The sequence below is a fragment of the Protomyctophum parallelum genome, assembly GCF_964188405.1.
Source record: "Protomyctophum parallelum genome assembly, chromosome: 18".
In the NCBI taxonomy this organism is placed as follows: Eukaryota; Metazoa; Chordata; class Actinopteri; order Myctophiformes; family Myctophidae; genus Protomyctophum; species Protomyctophum parallelum.
Window position 1 is genome coordinate 34,443,284 of NC_139716.1, and position 23,134 is coordinate 34,466,417.

Here is a 23,134-nt window from a genome sequence, read left to right on the forward strand (position 1 = left end):
CGCCTGTGGAGAGCACTGCAGCGGTGTGCACAGGAGGCCGTGGGGGAGGAGGGGGCGGAGCTGCTGCTCAGAACCGGTAGGTTTGGTTGATTCTGTAAACGTAATGTAATCATGAAAGAAGTCAAAGAACTATGTAAAGATATGCTAGCAAGGCACTAGAGAGGTGTGGGAGACTGCCGTTGCTGAACAAACGCAATGATTACTATTACAATATAGAGCTATTTAACATTAATTTTAACAAAATAAATATCACACACGTGCGTGCGTGCGTGCGTGCGTGCGTGCGTATTCTTTTTAATCGAGTCCCAGCCCTAAAAATCACCACAACCAAGAGAAAGCATCAGAGATCAAACTCAGCAAAGAGAGTATTATATTAGATCAACTGATTTCGATTGTTTTTCCACATCATCATTATGTCTTCAATGGGAACATCATGGTGCTTTTCCCTGTCTGACCACCTGTAGTTGTGGACTGGGAGGTGGAGCAGGGCCTGAGGCCCCTGGGGTCCCGGGGCCCAGCGGAGGACCACTGCCACTGCTACAAGAGGATGATCCCGGACCTCCTCTCCAACCTGCGGAGCCAGCATGCCGCCCGCTACGTCGACCTGCTGCCGGGACGGACGGCCGTCGACCCCACGCTCTGCAACACTCACCGGCGCTTCGTGGAGCGCGTTCACAGCAAGGTGTGTTAGTACAAGGTTGTTATACTGTCTTGCATGTTTCATTCGTTCTAATTTTGTTCTTTTATTTCAATTTCAGTTAGATCTGTCTACGGAGCGATCTTCGTTCTTACTCTCACTTTATTTGGTCATGAAGTGTGGGTCATGACCGAAAGAATAAGGTCACGAATACAAGTGGCCGAAATTAGTTTTCTGCAAAAATAACCTTAATAATAGAGAAAATATATCATAAATTAATACTGAAACCAGATATAATCATTAAGGAAAGTGTATGCATGTACTCTGTGTACTATGTAAACTCTTCATTTCCATTTTCCAGCCATTCAGTTTTTTTTTTAAATAATTTAGGGTATAATAAAGTAATTTGGCGACCCCCCTAGAGGTCGCGACTCACGTGTTGAGAACCCCTGCATTAGAGATAAGTTGAGAAGTTCAGTAACGTGTGAGAGACTCGGGAGTAGAGTCGCTGCTTTTTGGCTTGGAAAGGAGACAGCTTAAGTTTTCAGGCATCTGGTTAGTTAAGTCTCCCTAGGCAAGTCCTTGATGCACGCCCCACTGAAAGGAGACCCTCGGGAAGACCAAGGATGAGATGGGAGGATTATATCTCCACAGTGGCCTTGGATCGCCTCGGGATCCCTCATGATGAAGTTACTAATGTTGCTGTGGAGAGGGAAATCTGGAGCTCTCTGGTGGACCCGACTCCAGATAAGCGGTTGAAGATGGATGGGTGGAGTTAGATTGAAATCATTTTCAAAGCGGGTTCACCAGTATCGTTTTTATTCGTTCATTTAAGTTGTTTGTCGTTATGTAGGGGTAGTCAAAGGCGAGATTGGAATAGGGTACTCTTGATTGGATGAAATTTGTGACCCACCTGAACATTAAGTTTCTGTTCATTAGTGCTGGAGAGACGTGGAGATCCCCTGTTGTTACTGAACAAACACTAATACTACTACTACACTACTACTGCTACTACTACTACTACCACTAATACTATACTACCACTAATACCACTACTATAACTCTTATTTTTCCAGTTGCGTCACACCAACATCTACGAGCGCAACGTGGGCTGGGGGAGGCGGGGCCTGAACCCCAAACGTAACCGCTCCCACCGATTCTACACCCAACGCATCTGCGCTCATGTCCAACGCACGCTCACCAGCGCCCTCAACAGGTAGGAGGACCGCTCACACACACACATACGGCAGTTTGGAGTCAGAACAATATTTTGCCTAGAAGACTCCAGAATGATTTGGTCCGTTCACTTCGCTTCAGCCCGGCCGTCTTATCATTTGGGCCTGCATTTGCGATCGTCACCTGTGACGTAGGCACGCCATTGCTGATTGGATAGTGCTCAACGAATCACAATAAGAAAGGAAGTGGCTTGAGTTTTACATTGGAAGGCTCTGGCCCCGCCCCTCCCACAGACCAATCATCTATCTCTCTATGGGTCTGGTCCAAGAACGGCCCGTTCACTTACGGCCGTTCACTTATGCCCCCCCCCCCAGTGCAGCACTATCTCTCTTTCTGTTTCTGGCACAACAGCGCCCCTACTGGTACTAATAGTCATACTGGTGCTCATAGTATATATATATATATATATATATATATACATATACATATTCTCAGCTACATGAGCTGTAGGAGTGGACTGACATGTTTTACATCATGTCCAGTGTCATGCAGGTGAGCGTCTCCAGAGGTCCGTTTGACATGGTGAGGAGAGAAGCTGAGAAGATCAGGGTGCAGGAGGAGATCCAACGCCACGTCCACCATGGACTGACCATGTGAGGACGTCACCTTCTGGAAGTTTAAACTCTGTGTTGTGATAGTAAGCATTGCGTAAAGAGTGTTTGTTCAGTAACGTTGGTCAGAAAGAACAGATTTTTAGTTTTTTCAAGAGCTGGAGAGACAGATGGTAATGAGTAATGAGATGGTAATCGGAATATAGAGCTCTTTAATTATCTGTCCGTCCGTCCGTCCGTACATCTTGTCTCGTTGTACCTCGGCTGTGTTCACCCTGCTACTGCCGACTTCTATAGTCCAAGTTCATTTAAGTTTGTGTCATTTCAGAGAGAAGCAGTGTGTCCTCAGGCAGTCCTTCCTTGCTGACGTGAGGAAGGCCATGGAGGGATGGGAGAGCAACAGACGCCCCATGGAGGACTCTGGGGGGAACAGACCCACCATGGAGGACTCTGGGGGGAACAGACCCACCATGGAGGACTGTGGGGGGAACAGACCCACCATGGAGGACTGTGGGGGGAACAGACCCATCATGGAGGACTCTGGAAGGAACAGACCCACCATGGAGGACTCTGGAAGGAACAGACCCACCATGGAGGACTCTGGAAGGAACAGACCCACCATGGAGGACTGTGGGGGGAACAGACCCACCATGGAGGACTGTGGGGGGAACAGACCCACCATGGAGGACTGTGGGGGGAACAGACCCACCATGGAGGACTGTGGGGGGAACAGACCCACCATGGAGGACTCTGGGGGGAACAGACCCACGCTGCTTCTGGGACCTCCAGGCTGGGGGAAGAGCACCACGCTGGCCAGAGTGGCCCAGCTGGCACCGCGCTGGATGACGGGGTGAGATGATGCTCTAAATGGCCACAACAAAATGATGTTTAGGACACGAGAAACGCTTTCCTGACACAGGGATGAAAAATGGGTTACAAAATCGTGGGATAAAAATGATATATATATATATAAAAAAACAAACACTTTCCTGATTTTTTGAATGTGTGTAATATGTGTTTTTAGATATTTTAGTACTTGAAATGTCTGATGGCGACTTCCTCCCTGGACTACATGTTGTCACGCAGCCTCCCCCTTCCCACAAGGAGGGGGCAGTGCACCAAAGCATTATGGTCATTGTAGGAATTCAGTAATCCAATGAAACCCTAGTCAAACACACAGACTTCACTATTTTTCAGGCATATTTAAAAATGTAAAATTTGTAATACAATAAATCATTGTCTTCGTGTAAGTAATCAACCGGGGAAGTTTCATGGTGATAACAATCTAATATAGGTTTTGCCCACTCAATTCATAATTAAGGTTCCAATTTTGGAGCTCTGGCTCATGGACAAAAATAACTGAACCGGTTCCCATTGGGAACCAACCGGTGGAAAAGGGGCCTGTGTGATGACCCGTTAATAGAAACAAATGGCCGGAGCCCAGCCCTTAACGGGTCGGGCTGGGACCCATCAGGCTTGTAGACCTCTAGCTATTAGCGATGGGCCATAATACGGGTCCATTCGGTTACATTTGTACGTTGTATAGTTGTAGTTAAAAGTAACACATCGTATTGTGTATCTCTTGGTGTGTGTGTTCTAGGAGTGTGAAGGTGGTGGTGTGTTTCGTGGGTCTCACGGCAGAGAGCAGCAACGTCCGCCTGGTTCTTCAGAGTGTGTGTGTCCAGCTGGCAGAGACCTACCTCCCCCACGCACACCTCTCTGAGGTATGTGTGCTTTCAATTTACAATGTAGGCATTTAGCAGACGTTCTTAATCCAGAGCGAATTACAGTAAGCAAGAACAACATATAAATGCGCCACGTCTCTGTCTGCGTGCACGTGTGTAATGCACGTAACTCGAGAACTCCAATTCGACACACGCGTTCCACACCCCCGCAGGGAGTGCAGTGCCCGGCCTCGAGTCGGTCTGACCCACGGTTCCCCAGACCCACCACAAAAGGCTCTGTACATTGTCAGTACATTTAGTCTTAGTGTTAGTCATCGTAGATTAGTTTAGATTTAGTTTTCGTCTGTGAAAAACATTAGTCTACGGACATGTTTCGTCATAGTTTTGGTCGACGAAACCTAACACTTACACGTACATGTTTCCCCTCCTCCCAGGGCCTCCCTCAGCTGGTCAACGAGTTCCAGTCTCTGCTGGAGCAGGTGGACGCCGGACGCCCCCTGGTGCTAGTGCTGGACGGTCTGGATGGTCTGTCTGAGGAGCACGGAGCCGATCTGTCCTGGCTGTCTGTCCCGCTGCCACCGCACGTCTACATGCTGCTGTCTGCAACCACCGACTCCCCCTGTGCTGCCACACTACAGGTCAGTCTGCAACCACCTACAGGTAGCAGTTTTGGATGTTATTATCAGATGATTTCAACTCTGTCATCAGCCCTTATCAACACCATGCAATGGAGCCAGAAATGGACATTTCCTACATAGTGGCGTTGTTGTTTGTCAGCCATTGTCCGACGTCACGTTTGGCACGTTGTCCAACTACTAACCCCTGTTACTAAACCTAACCCTAATTCTAACCTACTACAGGTAGAGTGCTCAACGGGCCTGAAAATGAATGCCCGGCCCCATTGGCCTGGTCTGAGACACGCCTACTTTTAGACCCCAAACCCTGAAAAGTATGCTCTTGTAGTCACGCATCCAACAAGCTTTGAACCGAGACGATTCTGTTCCAGAGATAATGGCCAAACGTCTTGAAACTGTGATTTCTGATCGCTGAATTTTGATGTGAGTTGTGGCCATTGTCCCACCCATTTTTTCGAACTCATCTATCTCTCTCCATCTCCCCCCTCTCTCCCTCCCTCCCTCAGAGTACATGTCATCCTACGGTGCTGTCCCTGCCTCCTCTCAGTGAGGATGACATCAGCGCAGCGCTGGCGGCCAGACTGCAGGCGTCACAGCGCCGTCTCCAGCCCCACCAGCGTGAGGCGCTGCAGGCGGCCTGTGTGTCGTGCCCCTCCCCTCTGTACGTGGAGGCTGCTCTGTGGGAGAGCCAGCGCTGGACCTCCTTCACTCCAGGGTTAATATATAATATAATATAATAATCAAATGACCATTTCACCACTTTTCAACCTATCTTCATATGCATCATTATAGGCATATGTTTTACGTATGCCTATCACTATGTGGTACACACAGACACCCAAAGCTGGGCATAGGAGGGGCTAGCGCCCCTCAAAAATGGTGGTATTTTATCATGAACATTAGTGAGGACCAATTATATGAAGATAGGTGGTGAAAAGTGGTGAAGTGGTCCTTTAATATAATTATTGTAGTTTTCTTCTTCTTTCTGTCACTGGTGGACGGGTTTCTGAACCGCCCACAGCCCTCCTGTGAGACACGGATCGATTTGAACATTAGTGAGGACCAATTATATGAAGATAGGTTGAAAAGTGGTGAAGTGGTCCTTTAAAACTAAACTGAAAAAAAGGGGAAAAAAAATACAACAAAAGAAAAAAATTGGGAAAATGCTAATCTATAAAGTGTTTTCTTCAGTCCCCAGGACCCCCTGGATCTCCCGGCCAGCATGGAGGGTCTCTACCTGGGCATGCTGGCTCGTCTGGAGAGGGAACACGGACGAGAACTGCTGAGACGGGCCACCACGCTCATATCTCTGTCTCGCGGAGGCGTCACTGAAGAGGTGGGTGGTCTCTGTCGCGTGGAATGTTTTGACGAACGGGTTCGACTCACGAGCTTGCGCACAGGTTTGCACACGGAGGTGACACTACTGTGCGTGCGAGACGATGCAAAACGCGTTACATAGGACCCAAATAGGCCCCACTCGTCACACTTTTCCAATCGGTGAAAAGTGAGCATGCGGGTGCACTGCCCATAACTCCGACATCCCATTACTGCGTGGCTTCGCGTGTGGTTAGGGTTAGTAATGCGCTAGTCGGACCAACCGCTGGAATAATGAGCCGTCAGACTAATGACACAGCACCGTATGTGGTGCATGAGCAACTCCATACAAGTGAATGGGAGGGGATTTTCTGTGCTGTGCCCTCTCTATTATTCCTTCTCTATGTTCCTGACCCACTTGTTTGGGAAGCACTGGTGTAACGTAACCCTTCCGCGTCCACCAGGAGTTGCTGGCGCTCCTGTCCAAAGACGAGAAGCTGCTCCGGGAGGCCTCCTCGTCCCACAGCGCTCCCCCCGGGGTGCCCTACGTGTGCTGGGCCGCTCTGCGGCGGGCCCTGGGTCCTCACCTCAACGAGGTGGAGAGCAACGGGACGTGGGTGCACCGCTGGAGCCACGCCGCTCTGGGCCGCGTCTGCGCCCGTCGCTACCTGAAGAGCCGGCACGCACGCATGGCCGTGCACGCCGACTACGCCGACTACTACCGAGACAAGTCCCTTCACGGAGGTGTGCGTTACGGTTACGGCTCTCAGTGTTTTCTGTACCTTTACAGAATAAATCTGGTGTCGGTCTCGACTCGGTCTCGCCTCCCGTCGGTCTTGACTCGGACTCGCCCCCATTTCAGACTTGGTCTTGACTTGGACTCACTTTATGTGGACTCGACTACAACACTAGTTTATTATAAGCAGATCAATTAGGACATCCTGCAGACTCACTCCCAATCATCCGCCGTAATCTGAAGACTATATAATGACAACCCCTAACCGCACGCGGAAGCCACGTTGTTGGAATCAGGCACCATTCACTGCGACTACGTCGCGATACCCCCCCCCCCCCCCCCACTTTGACCACCCGACTGACTGTATAGTTTTTTGTTTGTTTTTTCCACTTGGACGTCAGCAACAGCTCTGTTTGGCCAATTTAAGATTGATTGAACGGCGACTGTGTCATTTTTGCCTAGCCCAAAGCATGCCTACCTGGGAATCTTCAGATACCCTGTGATTGGAATGGCAGTGTGTCGGAATGCCTGCACTCTGTCCCCCACTTGACCTATAGCCTTGACCACCCAATTGCAGGCTTATAGCCAAAATGTTATTTAGATAACATGTTGACCTGGCATCCTACCTATATGGTGTATAGTTTCAATGTACAGATTATTGTTATTAATATTATATATTTTTATTCTACTGTTTAAACTGACAAAATAATTCCCTGGTGCTATCTTGGGCTATGTTGGTTTAGACCACAAACACGCATTCAGAGCAAGAAGTAACAACAGTATCAACATATTACAGAAATATCAAAGGCTCAATGTAAACATAATCGTGTACATAATTAGTATTGTCACATTTGTCGCCACAGGTAGCATATTCCAGCCTCTGGCGTGGACCCTGGGCAATGAAGAGGAGGAGAAGAAGGATGGTGGTGGCGAGTGCAGGAGTCTCCGAGTGTTCAACCTGAGGAAGCTCCACGGCCTGCCCTACCACCTGGTCCACTCCGGACAGATCCTCCCATTGCTCTACGAGTGTGTCTTCAACTACGAGTTCCTGCTGCACAAGACCTGGGCTCTGTCTGTCCATGACGTAGAGGAGGACCTGAGAGGAGCCGTGCTGCCTGACATGTAAACTACAGTGGGGGGTATCTGGCATAGTTTGGGAATCACTGATGTAGACATGTTGTTGATGTGAGGTTCTCGTCCCAGGGAGGTGTTGGATGTGTCCATGCTGAGTGAAGCTCTCCAGATGTCCAGAGCCGTTCTGGAGCAGGACCCGTGCCAGCTGGCCGGTCAGATCATGGGTCGTCTGGGGCAGTTGGTGTCTGAGGACCGTCCCGTAGCCCCAGGTAACTGTACACTTTAAAAGGGCATTTGATCCACAGGAATGCGCCCAGGGAAATGACAGTTACCGTGTGGGGGTCCCTGGGGGTTCCCTGGAACATCCAAACCCCCAGGAACGCGCCCACGTCCGAAATGGTTGAGAAATGACAGTTACCATGTGGGGGTCCCCAGGGCGTCCCTACTGTACTACCGTACTGTAATGTAAAGAATGGCCTGGTGCACGGCAAGCCAGTGCAAAAACAAATAAAGCCTGCCACAAATGGCTGCCTGGTTCCTTTTAAACGCCCTGGGTCCATAAAGTAAGACAGTGAAATGTACCTCCATATATAATGACACTGTTGTCCTCCTGCATGGTTCCAGGAGACCCTCTGAAGTTCTCCTACCTCCACGCCCTGCTGGCTCAGTGTCCTCTGTCCTCCCTGCCCGTCCTGGTGCCGTCCTCCACCTGTCTGCTGCCCCCTGGAGGACTGATGCACACACTGCTGGCCGGTAACGAAGTACATTTTAGTTCAGTACTGTACTTAACACTTCTGATGGCCAGGTCGTCCACACACGTCCATTCTTTGGGGAAACGGCCGTTGCTAGGCAACACTTTTCATCATGCATCTCGGTTACAATATTAACGCTTCTAAAGAGAGATCTGACTAACTAGCTCGATGTAGTAATGGAACAGGGAATAGGGAAGGCGGGCCTTTTCAGAATAGAATTTCCCTCGTCTGCTTGGCACTCTAGTGCCTTTATTCTGAAAGATTCCCCGGCACCAAACGACTTCACCCATTTTCATTTCTACTGTACCTATCGTCATATAATTGGTCCATACTAATGCTCTTCTACTCGGCCTGTAGCCTGGCCCAGCCTGTGTGGTTCCTGGTCTAGAGGGGCGGGTGGCCCAGCCTACATGTGTGGTTTCTGTTCTAGAGGGGCGGGTGGCCCAGCCTGTGTGGTTCCTGGTCTAGAGGGGCGGGTGGCCCAGCCTGTGTGGTTTCTGGTCTAGAGGGGCGGGTGGCCCAGCCTACATGTGTGGTTTCTGTTCTAGAGGGGCGGGTGGCCCAGCCTGTGTGGTTCCTGGTCTAGAGGGGCGGGTGGCCCAGCCTGTGTGGTTTCTGGTCTAGAGGGGCGGGTGGCCCAGCCTGTGTGGTTTCTGGTCTAGAGGGGCGGGTGGCCCAGCCTGTGTGGTTCCTGGTCTAGAGGGGCGGGTGGCCCAGCCTGTGTGGTTTCTGGTCTAGAGGGGTGGGTGGCCCAGCCTGTGTGGTTTCTGGTCTAGAGGGGCGGGTGGCCCAGCCTGTGTGGTTTCTGGTCTAGAGGGGCGGGTGGCCCAGCCTGTGTGGTTTCTGGTCTAGAGGGGCGGGTGGCCCAGCCTGTGTGGTTTCTGGTCTAGAGGGGCGGGTGGCCCAGCCTGTGTGGTTTCTGGTCTAGAGGGGCGGGTGGCCCAGCCTGTGTGGTTTCTGGTCTAGAGGGGCGGGTGGCCCAGCCTGTGTGGTTTCTGGTCTAGAGGGTCACGTGCCAGCGAGTACAAGGCGAGATCCTATTGGTGCTGGCGTGAGCAGGGCGATGGATCCAATTGGTTCAGAGATAACAGTCAAAGAAGATCCTACTTTTAATGGTACCCTGTGGGGTGCATGCGCACGCATCCTGGTGCTGGGGGTAATGAAGGCGTTTCCGAGCAACAAGACTAAAAGTAGTTTTTCAGCGTGGCCGTTTCATATTGATATAAAGCGATCAAATACGTGATATCGCGTATTTGGCCGACAACGGGACTAATTTGAAATACGTGATATCACATATTCGGCAGTGAAAGCAGGTTATCTTTTAAAGGAATAGTTCAGATTTTATTATTACCCTTATTATTATTATTATTATTATTATTATTATTATTATTATTACCGGTATTATCGCAAGAACAATGGCACAATGGCTTCTGTTATAGGATGCTAACGCAACAGTCTAAAGACATTAGGGGCGCCACCGAGCGTTGTGAAGTCCACTTCTGCAGACTTGAGCAGACTTTAACACTGTTCGAGTTAAATTAGCTATGAGTAATAATAATATGCAATTTTTTATGACTTTCTTTTTCTTTTTCAGACAGCCAGCAATGAGTTACACGCTCCCAAAAAAATGTAGTCTCTGCGACACATCTAGTGGCCGCAGTCTGCCTTCAAACATGAGGAACAATGCATGTCATTTTCCGGCGAAAAAGGTTTGGACCAATGGCAAAGCTTCTCGCAAAATCTTTGAATGCAGACTGCGCCGCGCGGCCCCTAGAGGTGGGGCCACAGGGGAGTGACTGTGTTGTTCTTTCACGTGGGTTATTCTTCAGCGTCACTGTCGCATCTTCCCCTCAGGTCACTGGTCCTCACTGACGGCGCTGGGAGGGGGACAGCAGCGGGGGTCCCTGGTGGTCAGTGGGGAGGCGGACGGCTCCCTGAGGCTGTGGGACGTGGAGCGGAGGCGCGTGGTCAGGACGCTGGGCGGGGCCGAGGGCGTGGTGGCAGACGCCCTCACCCTGGGACTGGACGGCACTGTGCTGGTGATCTGCATGGGAGCCAGACTACAGGTCAGCTGGCTCTCATTGATGTTGAATGAATGGTGGTCTGCATGGGAGCCAGACTACAGGTCAGCTGGCTCTCATTGATGTTGAATGAATGGTGGTCTGCATGGGAGCCAGACTGCAGGTCAGCTGGCTCTCATTGATGTTGAATGAATGGTGGTCTGCATGGGAGCCAGACTACAGGTCAGCTGGCTCTCATTGATGTTGAATGAATGGTGGTCTGCATGGGAGCCAGACTGTAGGTCAGCTGGCTCTCATTGATGTTGAATGAATGGTGGTCTGCATGGGAGCCAGACTGTAGGTCAGCTGGCTCTCATTGATGTTGAATGAATGGTGGTCTGCATGGGAGCCAGACTGTAGGTCAGCTGGCTCTCATTGATGTTGAATGAATGGTGGTCTGCATGGGAGCCAGACTGTAGGTCAGCTGGCTCTCATTGATGTTGAATGAATGGTGGTCTGCATGGGAGCCAGACTGTAGGTCAGCTGGCTCTCATTGATGTTGAATGAATGGTGGTCTGCATGGGAGCCAGACTGTAGGTCAGCTGGCTCTCATTGATGTTGAATGAATGGTGGTCTGCATGGGAGCCAGACTACAGGTCAGCTGGCTCTCATTGATGTTGAATGAATGGTGGTCTGCATGGGAGCCAGACTGTAGGTCAGCTGGCTCTCATTGATGTTGAATGAATGGTGGTCTGCATGGGAGCCAGACTGCAGGTCAGCTGACTCTCATTGATGTTGAATGAATGGTGGTCTGCATGGGAGCCAGACTGCAGGTCAGCTGACTCTCATTGATGTTGAATGAATGGTGGTCTGCATGGGAGCCAGACTGCAGGTCAGCTGACTCTCATTGATGTTGAATGAATTTGAATGGTGGTCTGAATAGGAGCCAGACTGCAGGTGATGATGAGCGGTCGCCGCTCAGCTGGCATCTGACCTGGAAAAGAAGTAATGGAAAAATCAAGGCCCCTCACGCATTAGAATGACATTACATTTGTTTTGCTTGTTGTCTGTATGCCTGACTCTCGCCTCCCAAAACAAGTCCTGTACTCCCAGCTTGTTAAAGGGAAACGGGCCCCGGGAGGTCAAAAGATAAGGACAACATTAAAACAAACCGAAAGAAGTGCCACATTGACCTAAAAGCTTGGCAAAGACAAGGCAATTTTGGACAAGGACAAGGATTTGGACAACCCAAATTCTAATCTAATGCATGGGGGGGCCTTGATTTTTCCATTACTTTTCATGTATTTTTTTCGTTTATATAGCAACGTAGGTTTTTCACTCACTGTGATGTTGTGTGTCTGTTCTCCAGGTCAGAGAGGTGGGGTCCGGACGTGTCATCTACTCAGACAGTGGCTCCGTGGACACCCCCATAGTGACCACGGCCTGTGAGGGTCAGCTGCTAGTGGCCTTCTATGACGGGAGCCATCAAGTCAAGGTCCAGACATGTCTCTTAACCCATTCTGACCTGAGATCAGATTCTAAAAATGTCTATTACATCCTGACAGTTTCATTATTAACCCATTCTGACCTGAGATCAGATTCTAAAAGTGTCTTCGATTTTTCAAAAATAGCAGACCTACAAGCTCGTATCGCGCCACTCGGTGGCGCGATATGAGCTTGTAGATCTGCTATTTTTCAATAGCTAAAGCATAACATGATGCCAACACCAAAATGGGTGCCCGGTCAGAATGGGTTAAGCACAGCGTTTCCAGCTTGTAGATCTGATACTTTTGTAGCCTGGTATGGCCAGACTAATATCACTGCCCCATTTTTCCTGTGGCAGAGTTGTCTTGGTTTCCAGGGTAATATTATTTTGTGACACTATAGCATGATCGAGTAGGGCGGTAATTTCCTGCCCGACAACAACGGCCAGAAATATATTAACAAAGAATGTTAAAAAACCTCTCCTAGTCCTGTTTGAATGCAGTATTCAATCAATCAATATAGCAACTTTAACCCTATTATATACTCAAAATCATCAATTTTGTTTGTTTGTTTCTGCTTTATGTTGCTATATACTGTATATGCGTAATGCGTGTGCGGAATCGCCTTCGCGTTTCACACATCTTTTATTTATGTTCAGAGAGCCTTATTATATCCAGAGAGCCCGAAGCCCAAAAATTAGGAACAAGTCATGTTTGTTTCCAAAACTGTATTTTAGGTAGCTATAGGTATGTCTGTACCAGTCCATAAGACTGTGATATGGCTTTATTTTAGTATTGGCCTCTTACCTACCTCTGATGTTTGATTTATTTGCAACAGTAATCTGTTCATGTTCCCTTAAGATTGCCTCATTTTGTAACTTCTATTCATCATTAATCATTCGATATCATGACAATATTGTTGTTCAATGAGGTTTGGCCTTATATATGGAAATGTAGGCTGCTTTATGTGTGTTTCCTCAATGTTTAGACAATAAACATAATGTGTTAGAAAATCACTGACAAAAAATCCAATATGGGACCAACATTATTTGGGCTTGCGGCCCTTGGACTACTAGAGTGGCCACTGAGCCATCGTACGTTGAGTAGCCCTGCGCTAGAGCGAGACTGGACGAAGGCCGATTGAGTTATAGTTATTTCTTGCGCAAGCAGAGCGTGCAAGTAATGTTATCAGTCAGGTGCTACGATGGTGACATAATGATGATATGTTTCAGTGTCGGGTGGATTAAAGGGACATACGCATCAAACCACCCGAGTAACCACATTATACCACTAACCAACTCAGAAAATACATACATGTATAGACATATACATAATATATTATAGACATATGAGCATATGACGTGATGAATATATGTACCAATGCCAGGGTATAATTGGTTATCGATGGTGACATAACGATGACATGTTTCAGTGTCGGGTGGACTAAAGGTAATGCCCCTATGTATACATGTATGTAATCTGACACCACTGCCATAACAGGCATAAGTAATCATTACCATACTTCAAAATACTACTTATTTTCCTCCAAAAGCAAGGTACGTAGCAAATGGCTAAACCTAATAATTCAATATTGCAAACGTTCTTTCACAGAGAGGCTGATATTTGAACGTTTGTAGCGGTCTACAGTACTTGCACACTCTGCTTGCACACTAGTAGGCCATTTATGGCCTACTTGTGTCTAAAGCCCATCACACACCGTCTGCGACCGCCGCGCGTCAAAACAGCCGCCTCCATTATTTTCAATGAACCTATCGCACACCGGCGGCGTCCGACGCGCGCTGGCGCCTCTCCTGGCGCACCGATAGAACCAGTTCTATTTTACAGGCGGCGCCGCGCGGCAACGCGTCGCGCCGGACGGAGCCCGTGTGTGTTGGGCTTCATTGTCCTCTATAGGTGTTGGACCTGTGTGACTCGTGTTCTGTGCTGTGTGTCTGTCTCAATGTCCTCTGTAGGTGTTGGACCTGCGTGACTCGTGTTCTGTGCTGTGTGTCTGTCTCAATGTCCTCTGTAGGTGTTGGACCTGCGTGACTCGTGTTCTGTGCTGTCCTGTGCCCCCGTGTCTCTGGAGGGACAGGCCGTCCACCGAGACCGTTCCGTCCTGCTGTCGCACAACAACTGCTTCAAAGACTACGTCCTGTTCGCCTACAGGTTAGATCTCAAAGACCACGTCTTATATAGCCACGGTTCCCAACGTGGGGTTCACGGACACCTGGGGATCCGCGACGCATAGCCAGGGGGTCTGCTTTGTGTGTGTGTGTGTGTGTGTGTGTGTGTGTGTTAATCACAATCATCAGTTAGAGCCTAGGCCCCTACTGGTCAGAGCTCGGACTGCAGACGGGTTCCTTAATTTAGCACGAAAAGGTGGTAGTGCGTTTGTTTATGACTATATGAATGACTTTGGTTGAACAAATGTAATAGGAATAGCTCCAATGGCATCTAAATGTAAGTGCTTATCGGTGTCTGGAGGATGAAGGGGTACTTGGTAATTCTCCCCTCCAAGGGCTACGTGGGCCAAAAAGGTATTAAGTTATATTAGACAGGGATCCTTTTAATGAACGCAGTCGTTCTCAACACGTTTTTTGCTCCGCTCGGGGCGGGGAAAACATTTGTCTGACTGTTCACATTGTCCCTGAAACGCATCAACCAAACCTGCACGCACAATGAAGCATGTATGAGGGAGTGACACTTTTTGGGTGGGTTGCCAGTGTAAGTGATTAAGGGATGTTTTGTATTATATATGTATTATTAGTATATTTGTAATACATAGTAAATGGTAATTGCTCCATTTATATATTTATATTTACATACTGTATTGTGCATTACATTCACCCATTCACACGGACCCATTCGCACACACACACGGTTCAGTACACTAACTCTGGGGGAGCCCACAGGGAGCGAACTGGGAACCTTGCGGTTCCCATCCGGTCATGCTACCTCCTGAGCCACTGTATCAATAAGCTAAATCTACAGTACAAACAACCTGTAACTAAAACTGTCAAATAACTGTGATGGAGTAAAAGCCATTTGCCTCTGAAATGTATTGCCGTAGAGGTATAGAGTATCAACAACTCAAAATCTCAAGTACAGTAAAAGTGGTCTCTACTTGCATTTGAGCTATAGTACAGACAGTACTTGGTATTAGTTACTTTCCACCAATGGCACCTAGTGACCTCCTCGCCTTCTCCTGGCCCTTCCAGCGCTGGTCAGAGTCTGAGGAGGTGGTGTGAGGAGGTGTGGAGGAGGTGTGGGGAGGTGCGGAAAAGGTGCGAGAGGCTGCAAAGGTAAAACTGGGCTCCTCCTGGCCGGGTTTGGGAAAGTCACCGTCTCTGTGGAGGAAACGCGGCGGCGGTCCGTCGTCGCTCCTTTGCTGTCTGTTGTCGTCGCCGCGGTAGAACTTGGTGCGTGACGAGACGTTGGAGAAACCCGTCCTACCGCCCTGGGGGTGGTGTCTCTGAGGAGGCGGAGGCTGCTGGGGGTGGAGTCTCTGAGGAGGCGGAGGCTGCTGGAGGTGGTGTCTCTGAGGAGGCGGAGGCTGCTGGGGGTGGAGTCTCTGAGGAGGCGGAGGCTGCTGGGGGTGGAGTCTCTGAGGAGGCGGAGGCTGCTGGGGGTGGAGTCTTTGTGGAGGCGGAGGCTGCTGGCTCTCCTCCTCGTCGATGGAGAACGCTCCCATCTTGGACTCCAGGAAGTCAAACAGAGTGTTTGTGCCAGAGGGCCTTCCTCCCGCTCCCACCTCCTCCTCGTCCTCAAACCTGGACCTTCCTCCTCTTCTTCCTCGGCCTCCTCTGCCTCTTGCTGCTCTGGGCGGGTGTCTGCGGGGCAGGTTGGGAGAGGGTCCGCTGTCGCCGGTAGCTCCAGTCAGGCTATCGAGAGCCACCTCTAGGCTGTTGTTGCTCTCTGTTAAGGCCCGGCGAGCGTCCTCACTGTTGAAGCCCATCTCCACGACGTCTCTCAGAGCCTGCTCATCCACCACCACCTCAGCATAATGTCCGCTGCCTTCGGCCTTCCTGCTCTCCATCGCCCGTTCCTCCCTCCAGCGTGACGGCGGCTTCAACGAGTCGCGTCCCCCGCTGCGGTAGGAGGAGGAGGACGACCCGCTGATCAGGTTGGCGCCCGCGTTGGCTCCGCCGCCGAAGCTGCGCAGCGGCGCCTCTTTGGCCTTCTTGGCCACCTCGGCGATGGCGGCTACCCGCTGCTTCTCAAAGTCGTCGTCGCCGGCGGCCGGAGCCTTGGCCGCACCGACGGCCTTCAGCGTCTTCCTCTCGTCCAGCTCGTCGATGCTCTCGTCCCTCTGCTCGCATCTCTGTCCGAACGGCACGAAGGGAGGAGGTCCGCCGTCCTCCGCGGTCCTCCGCCCGCCACGCTGTCGCTGCTGTTTGACCAGGCTCCGCTGGAGCTCCCATTTCTCCACGAGGTGCTCGACCGCTCCGCCCAGAACGGAGACGTTGGACTCATCCAGGAGCAAGAGGCCGTTCCTGACCGGGACGGTGCCCAGGAGCTTGACCTTGGTGCCGGGCGGCGTGTTCAGGCCGAGCCCAGGAAGGGGTCTGACCTCCAGGCCTGCGCACGCCACGTGGCCGTCGGTCAGCTGCAGCCGCAGCATCCTGGGCGCCGCCTGGCTCTCCGGGTGCTCCTTGGGCGCCGAGACGTTCCTCACCTTCTGGACCTGGAGGACGAGCGGTCCCTCCAGCTTCTCCACGCGCCCGCCGTTTATGTCCGGCGGCAGGGTCGCTCTGCCGATGGGCCGGAGGTCGCGGTCGAGCGCCAGGCGGACGACGTCGCCGTGGGACGCCTTGTCCGCGGCTTCGCCTCTCAGCTGCGCCGTCCCCTCGTCGCTGAGGTGCCAGCCGTCTCTGGTCAGAGATGAGATCAAGTCGCTCATTATTTTTGTCTAAAAAAAGGCCTATATTTCTATAGGTTTGTTTTTTAATATGTTACTATTGCAATGACCATTCTGGACTTGATGCTGGACTTGCCAGGTGTAACTCTTAAACGAAACGACTTTATGAATGACTTTATCTGTCTGTCAGCCTGCGTCCCTTTTATGCCCATATATGGAGGTTCCTGATGCCATTGATGTGATATGATGTCATAGTCCTGACATCGGTCAGACAGATCTCCATATAGACATCCATTGGCTGTCCCAAATCATGGGCTTTGTGGGTTGGTCAAAACCATGTGGCATTTGTGCTGAACCACCAAGTACTTTTGCAGCAAAGATCCATCTTTTCATGGTGTGGTATCAATACCCTTAAAGGGACACCCCCAAGTCCCTAACTGATAATAGCAGACCTACAAGTGCACAACACACGTTGAGCTTGTATTGTTCCTCTGCACCACAACGGGACCTCTGCTGAACTGTCCCAGGCGTCACTGTAGCTCTCATCTAGGGCTCGTCCTTAAATAATACCACCTGTACCCTTTGTTAACAAGGTGTCAAATCAGGCCGCCATAGTAACACCTAGACAGATTTCAACAACAGGGTTTTTAAAGAGACAACCTCTGAATTATTGATCGGTATGAATTAGTAAACGCCATATCCGTCGTCCTCTTCTCGGATGTTAGTGTAACTCGGCACGCAGTCTAACAGCCTGACAGGAGATGTGGTATTAACTTGTAAGTGGTGGAAAAAGTTTTTGCTTAAGTAAAACTACAATACTGCAATGTAAAGGTACTCAAAGTACTAAAAATAGATAGTACTCATTATGCAGAATGTGCCATTTCAAGTTTTCAAATGTATAAAACATCTTTTGAAATTAGCAGATCTACAAGCTCACAATGTGTCACATCGCAACACATTGAGAGCTTGTGCATCTGCAATTTTCAAATGGCCAAAATGTATAGGGCTGAAGTGGTTAATGCATGTTTTGTAATAATATAATAAAAAATTAGTAGCTAAAGTTGTCAAATAAATATAGTGGAGTAAGTAAGTACAATATTTGGACCCGAGATGTAGTGAAGTAGAAGTAAAACTATTTGGGAAAAAGTAATTGGAAATACTTTACAAATACCTCAAAATTGTGCTTAAGTACATTACTTGAGTAAATGTACTTACTTTCCACCACTGGATGTGGTTGACAGAGTCAGCTGACAAAATATTAATGAGCTCTTTCCACGAGGTGATTAATCTTAATTGTGGAACCTGATAAAAAAGTGTGTGTGTGTGTGTGTGTGTGTGTGTGTGTGTGTGTGTGTGTGTGTGTGTGTGTGTGTGTGTGTGTGTGTGTGTGTGTGTGTGTGTGTGTGTGTGTGTGTGTGTGCGTGCGTGCGTGCGGGTCACAGTTGAGTGGCGAGGGCATCGGCGAGGGCATCGGCCAATCATTTGAGGTAGCAGGGAGGGTAAGAATAATAAGACAACGCCGGAATTCTAAATGTACTTGAGTAAAAGTACCAAAATGGCGGGGCACCTGGGCTGCTAACCTGACAGCGTGTCGCGGGTTCGACTCACGATCCCGACGACCTTTTTTTGCTGCGTGTCACACTCGTCTTTACAGTCATGTCCTAATGCTGCTGATCAAATTAAAATATAAAATGTTAACATATCTCTTCCTCCCTCTCTCTCTCTCTCTCTCTATCTCTCTCTCACACAGGTCAGGAGGTCAAGCAGCAGTGTTCGGTGCACGGTCGGGTACTGTGCTGTGTGTGTTGAATACCCAGCATGCATCAGCCTCCATCCAGGCGGTGGAGATGACTGCAGAATACCTGATGATCTTCTGCAGGTGACCGTTTTATACCTGTAAACCTGACATGTGACCTTAAAGACGTAGTGAAATGGCATTTTCGGTCATTTTATTTGAAGTAGCCTGTAGGCTACGTTTCTGAACCGATCAGTGTCGCATCCCTTCAGGCTTTTGGATGTTAGCTCCTCCCAAACGGCCAGCTCAGCCATACGTTTGCTACTTATATTTTAGCGTGTGATTAAGTTTAAAATTAGTAATACACTGTCTGGACATGTCATCTTGAATGAGATTAAAAACAGAGTAGTTAATTCTGTAATCAAAATCAGCTGTGTTTAATGAAATGCAGTTTCGGGAGAAGAGACCTCCTTCCGCTTGACCTTAACCACTCATTATCAACAACTCCTCCCTCCTTATCAAACTCACCTGCCTTTCATTATCACCCCCACCCTGAGTCTCGCCCTACCTTGGGTTCCTCACTCCACTCCGCATTCATCTCATTCTGTTTCAATAAACTGTTAATCTTGAGCGAAGGTGTGGTCTCTTACTAGTGGAGTTCAAAGGTAAGAATATGCTTAAAAGCTCTAAAAGTGTGAAAAACATATTTTTCATTTCACTCCGGAAAAATGTGTCCATGCGATCACATAATAGAGGGTCTTGCCCCCTTTCAGAACGACGAGGGCACTAGGAAATAATTACAGGAAATACATTTCCCATATAATTTGAAGCCGCATAATGAAGAATTTTAAGCTGCATAATCAAGAATTTTAATCCACATAATCAAGGATTTTTGCCCGTATTTCTCTGGAGGGTCTTCTGATGCTTCTGATTCCAGGTACCCGTACAAGAACGACAGCGAGATGCTCCACATCGAGCTGTTTGGCTCCTCCTCCCTGCAGTACCAGCGCTCCATCCTGGGCTGCAGTCAGGACTACATCTCCCAGGTGTCCGTCACCAGCGATGGGTCGCACGCCGTGGCCTTCTGCCCCTCCCCCCGCACCCGCCTCACGCAGCTGGTCACCTGGAACCTGGAGACGGAGGACCACAAGCACCTCGCCCGCTTCCCTGGGATCCTCACGCAAGGTAGAAAACACTGGTACCCCAATACATGTATGGGATATTATGCTTTATTTATAATTGTCCAATATTCATTTGTTGCCTCAGTCAGTACACCTTAAAGGTATTCAATTTGTATTGTGTATATTGCCTTTCTCTATACTGATTGATTTTTCCCATTGTAGCTATTTTTATTCTAATTGGTGTATGTATATATAAATGTTCCTTTTATCATGGAAACAATATACCACCTGTAGTCACCTGTGGGCAGGTCATGGATTGGCGCGGGGCATTTGATTGGCCCCAGAGTTGTACTAATGCTGACTGTTTGTCATTTGATTGGCCCCAGAGTTGTACTAATGCTGACTGTTTGTCATTTGATTGGCCCCAGAGTTGTACTAATGCTGACTGTTTGTCAGTTCTTCATTTGATTGGCCCCAGAGTTGTACTAATGCTGACAGTTTGTCATTTGATTGGCCCCAGAGTTGTACTAATGCTGACTGTTTGTCAGTTCTTCATTTGATTGGCCCCAGAGTTGTACTAATGCTGACTGTTTGTCAGTTCTTCTTTATGCCTGATGAAGGTCTGACGACCGAAACGTTGCTCAATAAATCTAAACTCAAGTGAAGACAGTGTGCAGGATTATTTTTTCTCTACTTTTCCCGGTTCAATCCCGGGCTCCCCCGCAGAGTTAGTGTCGAAGTGTCCTTGAGCAAGACTAGTCTGAACCCCTAATTGCTCCCGATGTGCAGGTTGGTGCCTTGCATGGTTTCCTCCGCCATCGGTGTGTGAATGGGTGAATGTAATGCACAACCTATGTAAAGGAGTGTGACTGGGTGAATGTAATGCACTATCTATGTAAAGCGCCGTGAATAAAGGTGCTATAAAGGTTTCATTGACTCATTCATCCATCAGTCCATGCATTTGTTTCTCCACTCATTAATTCATTAATTCATTCAACAGGTGTGTGCTCTGACCTGCGCTACTGCGTGGGGATGTGTGAGTCAGAGAGGTACCTGCGCCTCTGGGACCTGTCCTCCAGGATCACTGACCAGAGCCTGACCTTCAACGTCCACAAGACCATGAGTGACGGCACGGCAGAGGTCATCCCTGTGGGCACAAAGGGCGCCATGCCACGGTACTTAGCAACGACACACTGTCTGCGTGGACGGATTACAGCGTGTGCCAAGTGTGCACATGCACACTTGCACACTTTCACCCATAGGGGAGCCACAATACATGGCCTGAATTGGGTTTTATTTATAATCTGTATTATCTGTAGTATTGTAGTGCAGTTAATTTCAACAACCACTGTGATGGGAAAAATGAAAATGGGACCGCCAAATTTCCTAAACTTTCTGCGATTCTGCCAATAATGATATTCTTTGAGAGACACAGTTTTCAAAACAAAGAATCAAACACAGAGTCAAACAAAGAATCACGTGACGTTGGTAGTAGGTACCCTTCACCCTGTAAGACCTGAGATCAGACTCTACAAATTAACTTAACTGTTAAATCCTAAATCTATATGTTTCTATTATGTCAGTGATTTTCAAACATTTTCATGTCAAGGACCCCCAAAATTATTATGTATTTGGCCGCCGACCCCCATCTCAAATAATGTTCCCGGGATTCCCGGGAAGATAGGAGTTAAAAAAAAAAAGTTTGCTGAGGACGAATAATATATTCAAAGATTTGCAGACACACTTTTAAAAAATTGCAAATTTACAACAAAGTTGTGTCGCGCTATGAGCTTGTAGATCTGCCATTTTTCAACAGCTAAAATATAAAAGAATGGTTAAAATGAACAAAAGCTAAGCTAAGATGCGTTCCAGGTATTAATGGGTTAACTTCCCCTATAGAGCGTCGCATATATATAGTTCAAATAGCCGATCTACAAGCTCACAATGTTTCGATGTAGATCGGCTAGTTGAACTATTTTAAAAGGTTTTTTTAAATAGTAAAAAATGGCAAATTAGTTTAGGGATAATTAAGGGTGGCACAAGATGGAGCCCTATGTGTAGGCAGAATAACTGTTTGTTAATCTCAGGCTCTCTGTCTCCCCCTGCTGGTCAGGTATGCCATATGCCTCTCCCTGCGCAGCGGAACAGTCCGGGTGTGGAACCTGGCCCGGTGCAGGTTTTGGGGGCGTGCGGTGCGCGTGGAGCATGGCCTCTACGGAGCCACGGACGTAGCGCTGGCACACGGCCTTAAACTCTACATCCTGACCGATAGAGGACTCGCCCCCAGCGCCGACCTGACTGACAGAAGCTCCGCCCACGGCGCCAACACACCCTCATCTGTCTTCCGGGTACTCACACACTCCTTTCTAATGTTTTTTGAGGGGCGCTTGTGGTGTCTGTTCACATACTTTCTTTCATGATGATGTACGATAAGAGCTGCCCTCACTTCACACAGGTGTAGTAGTTCTCACACTTTTAAAAACATTTGAAAAAAAAAGATGTACTGTACAAGCTTGTGTGAGGTTTCAACTGCATGTGTGAATCTGAGCGATAAAAATAACCGATTTACATAATGTACATCTGCTATTTTTGAACAGCCACCACTAAATAAATAAAAATGCACACGGACACTTTCCCGTGTAACTCGTCACCAACCCGAACTTTTTGACCGGTATTGGTCTTTTTCAAGTATGAAATTAAGTATACTTGAAAAAGACCAATACCAGTCGAAACGTTGTATGTCCTGCCTGCTGTGTTTGTGAAATAAATACTCGGAGCATTACAAAAGTGAGTTGCGAGCCTTTTCTTTTCTTCATGATATCTGTTAGTTTAACAGTTTGGCTCAGCACCAAGATCAGAGGATGTGCGCTGTTCTATTTTATTCTGACTCCTCGTCACCAACCCCCACCACTGTCCTCTGCAGACACTGCTGGTGTATGACCTGGTGAAGAAGAGCTACGTGAGGAGACAGACGGGCATGTCCATCGTCCCCTGTCCCCAGCACGAGTACAGGCTGGTAGAGGACGCCCGCATCCTCATGGGCCCGTCAGAGACCAGGTGAGACACCGTCCCCTGTCCCCAGTAGTTGAGACAGACACCAGGTGAGACACCGTCCCCTGTCCCCAGTAGAGACAGTCACCAGGTGAGACACCGTCCCCTGTCCGTCCCCAGTAGAGACAGTCACCAGGTGAGACACCGTCCCCTGTCCCCAGTAGTTGAGACAGACACCAGGTGAGACATCGTCCCCTGTCCCCAGTAGAAAGTCACCAGGTGAGACACCGTCCCCTGTCCCCAGTAGTTGAGACAGACACCA

At 48.9% G+C, this 23,134-nt stretch overlaps 2 protein-coding genes across 5 annotated transcripts in view; one reads left to right on the top strand and one right to left on the bottom strand.

Annotated features, from left to right (window-relative positions):
• Positions 1-3,036: 3,036 nt before the first annotated feature.
• The window catches only part of LOC310875497 (uncharacterized protein), a 28,475-nt gene continuing 8,377 nt past the window's right edge, over positions 3,037-23,134 (top strand). For 3 of the 4 annotated variants that reach the window (XR_014570655.1, XM_083788753.1, XM_083788754.1), the window contains exons 1-17: positions 3,037-3,274; positions 4,025-4,148; positions 4,544-4,747; positions 5,251-5,459; positions 5,936-6,080; positions 6,523-6,802; positions 7,658-7,916; positions 7,998-8,137; positions 8,493-8,621; positions 10,475-10,686; positions 11,990-12,115; positions 14,137-14,273; positions 18,716-18,844; positions 19,638-19,885; positions 20,822-20,996; positions 21,935-22,169; positions 22,745-22,878. Coding sequence is in view for 3 of the 4 variants with exons in the window: in XM_083788753.1 (XP_083644879.1) it covers positions 3,045-3,274; positions 4,025-4,148; positions 4,544-4,747; positions 5,251-5,459; positions 5,936-6,080; positions 6,523-6,802; positions 7,658-7,916; positions 7,998-8,137; positions 8,493-8,621; positions 10,475-10,686; positions 11,990-12,115; positions 14,137-14,273; positions 18,716-18,844; positions 19,638-19,885; positions 20,822-20,996; positions 21,935-22,169; positions 22,745-22,878 (3,116 nt within the window). In the remaining variant the exon portion in view is untranslated. The remainder of the gene's footprint in view (positions 3,275-4,024; positions 4,149-4,543; positions 4,748-5,250; positions 5,460-5,935; positions 6,081-6,522; positions 6,803-7,657; positions 7,917-7,997; positions 8,138-8,492; positions 8,622-10,474; positions 10,687-11,989; positions 12,116-14,136; positions 14,274-18,715; positions 18,845-19,637; positions 19,886-20,821; positions 20,997-21,934; positions 22,170-22,744; positions 22,879-23,134) is intronic. The other variant, XM_083788755.1, reaches the window with a different exon arrangement.
• LOC310875620 (tudor domain-containing protein 3-like) lies at positions 15,271-17,007 on the bottom strand (the record flags this gene model as incomplete). The annotated part of the gene is made up of 1 exon (XM_083788908.1): positions 15,271-17,007. One exon carries the CDS (start codon positions 17,005-17,007, stop codon positions 15,271-15,273), a length of 1,737 nt encoding a protein of 578 aa, XP_083645034.1.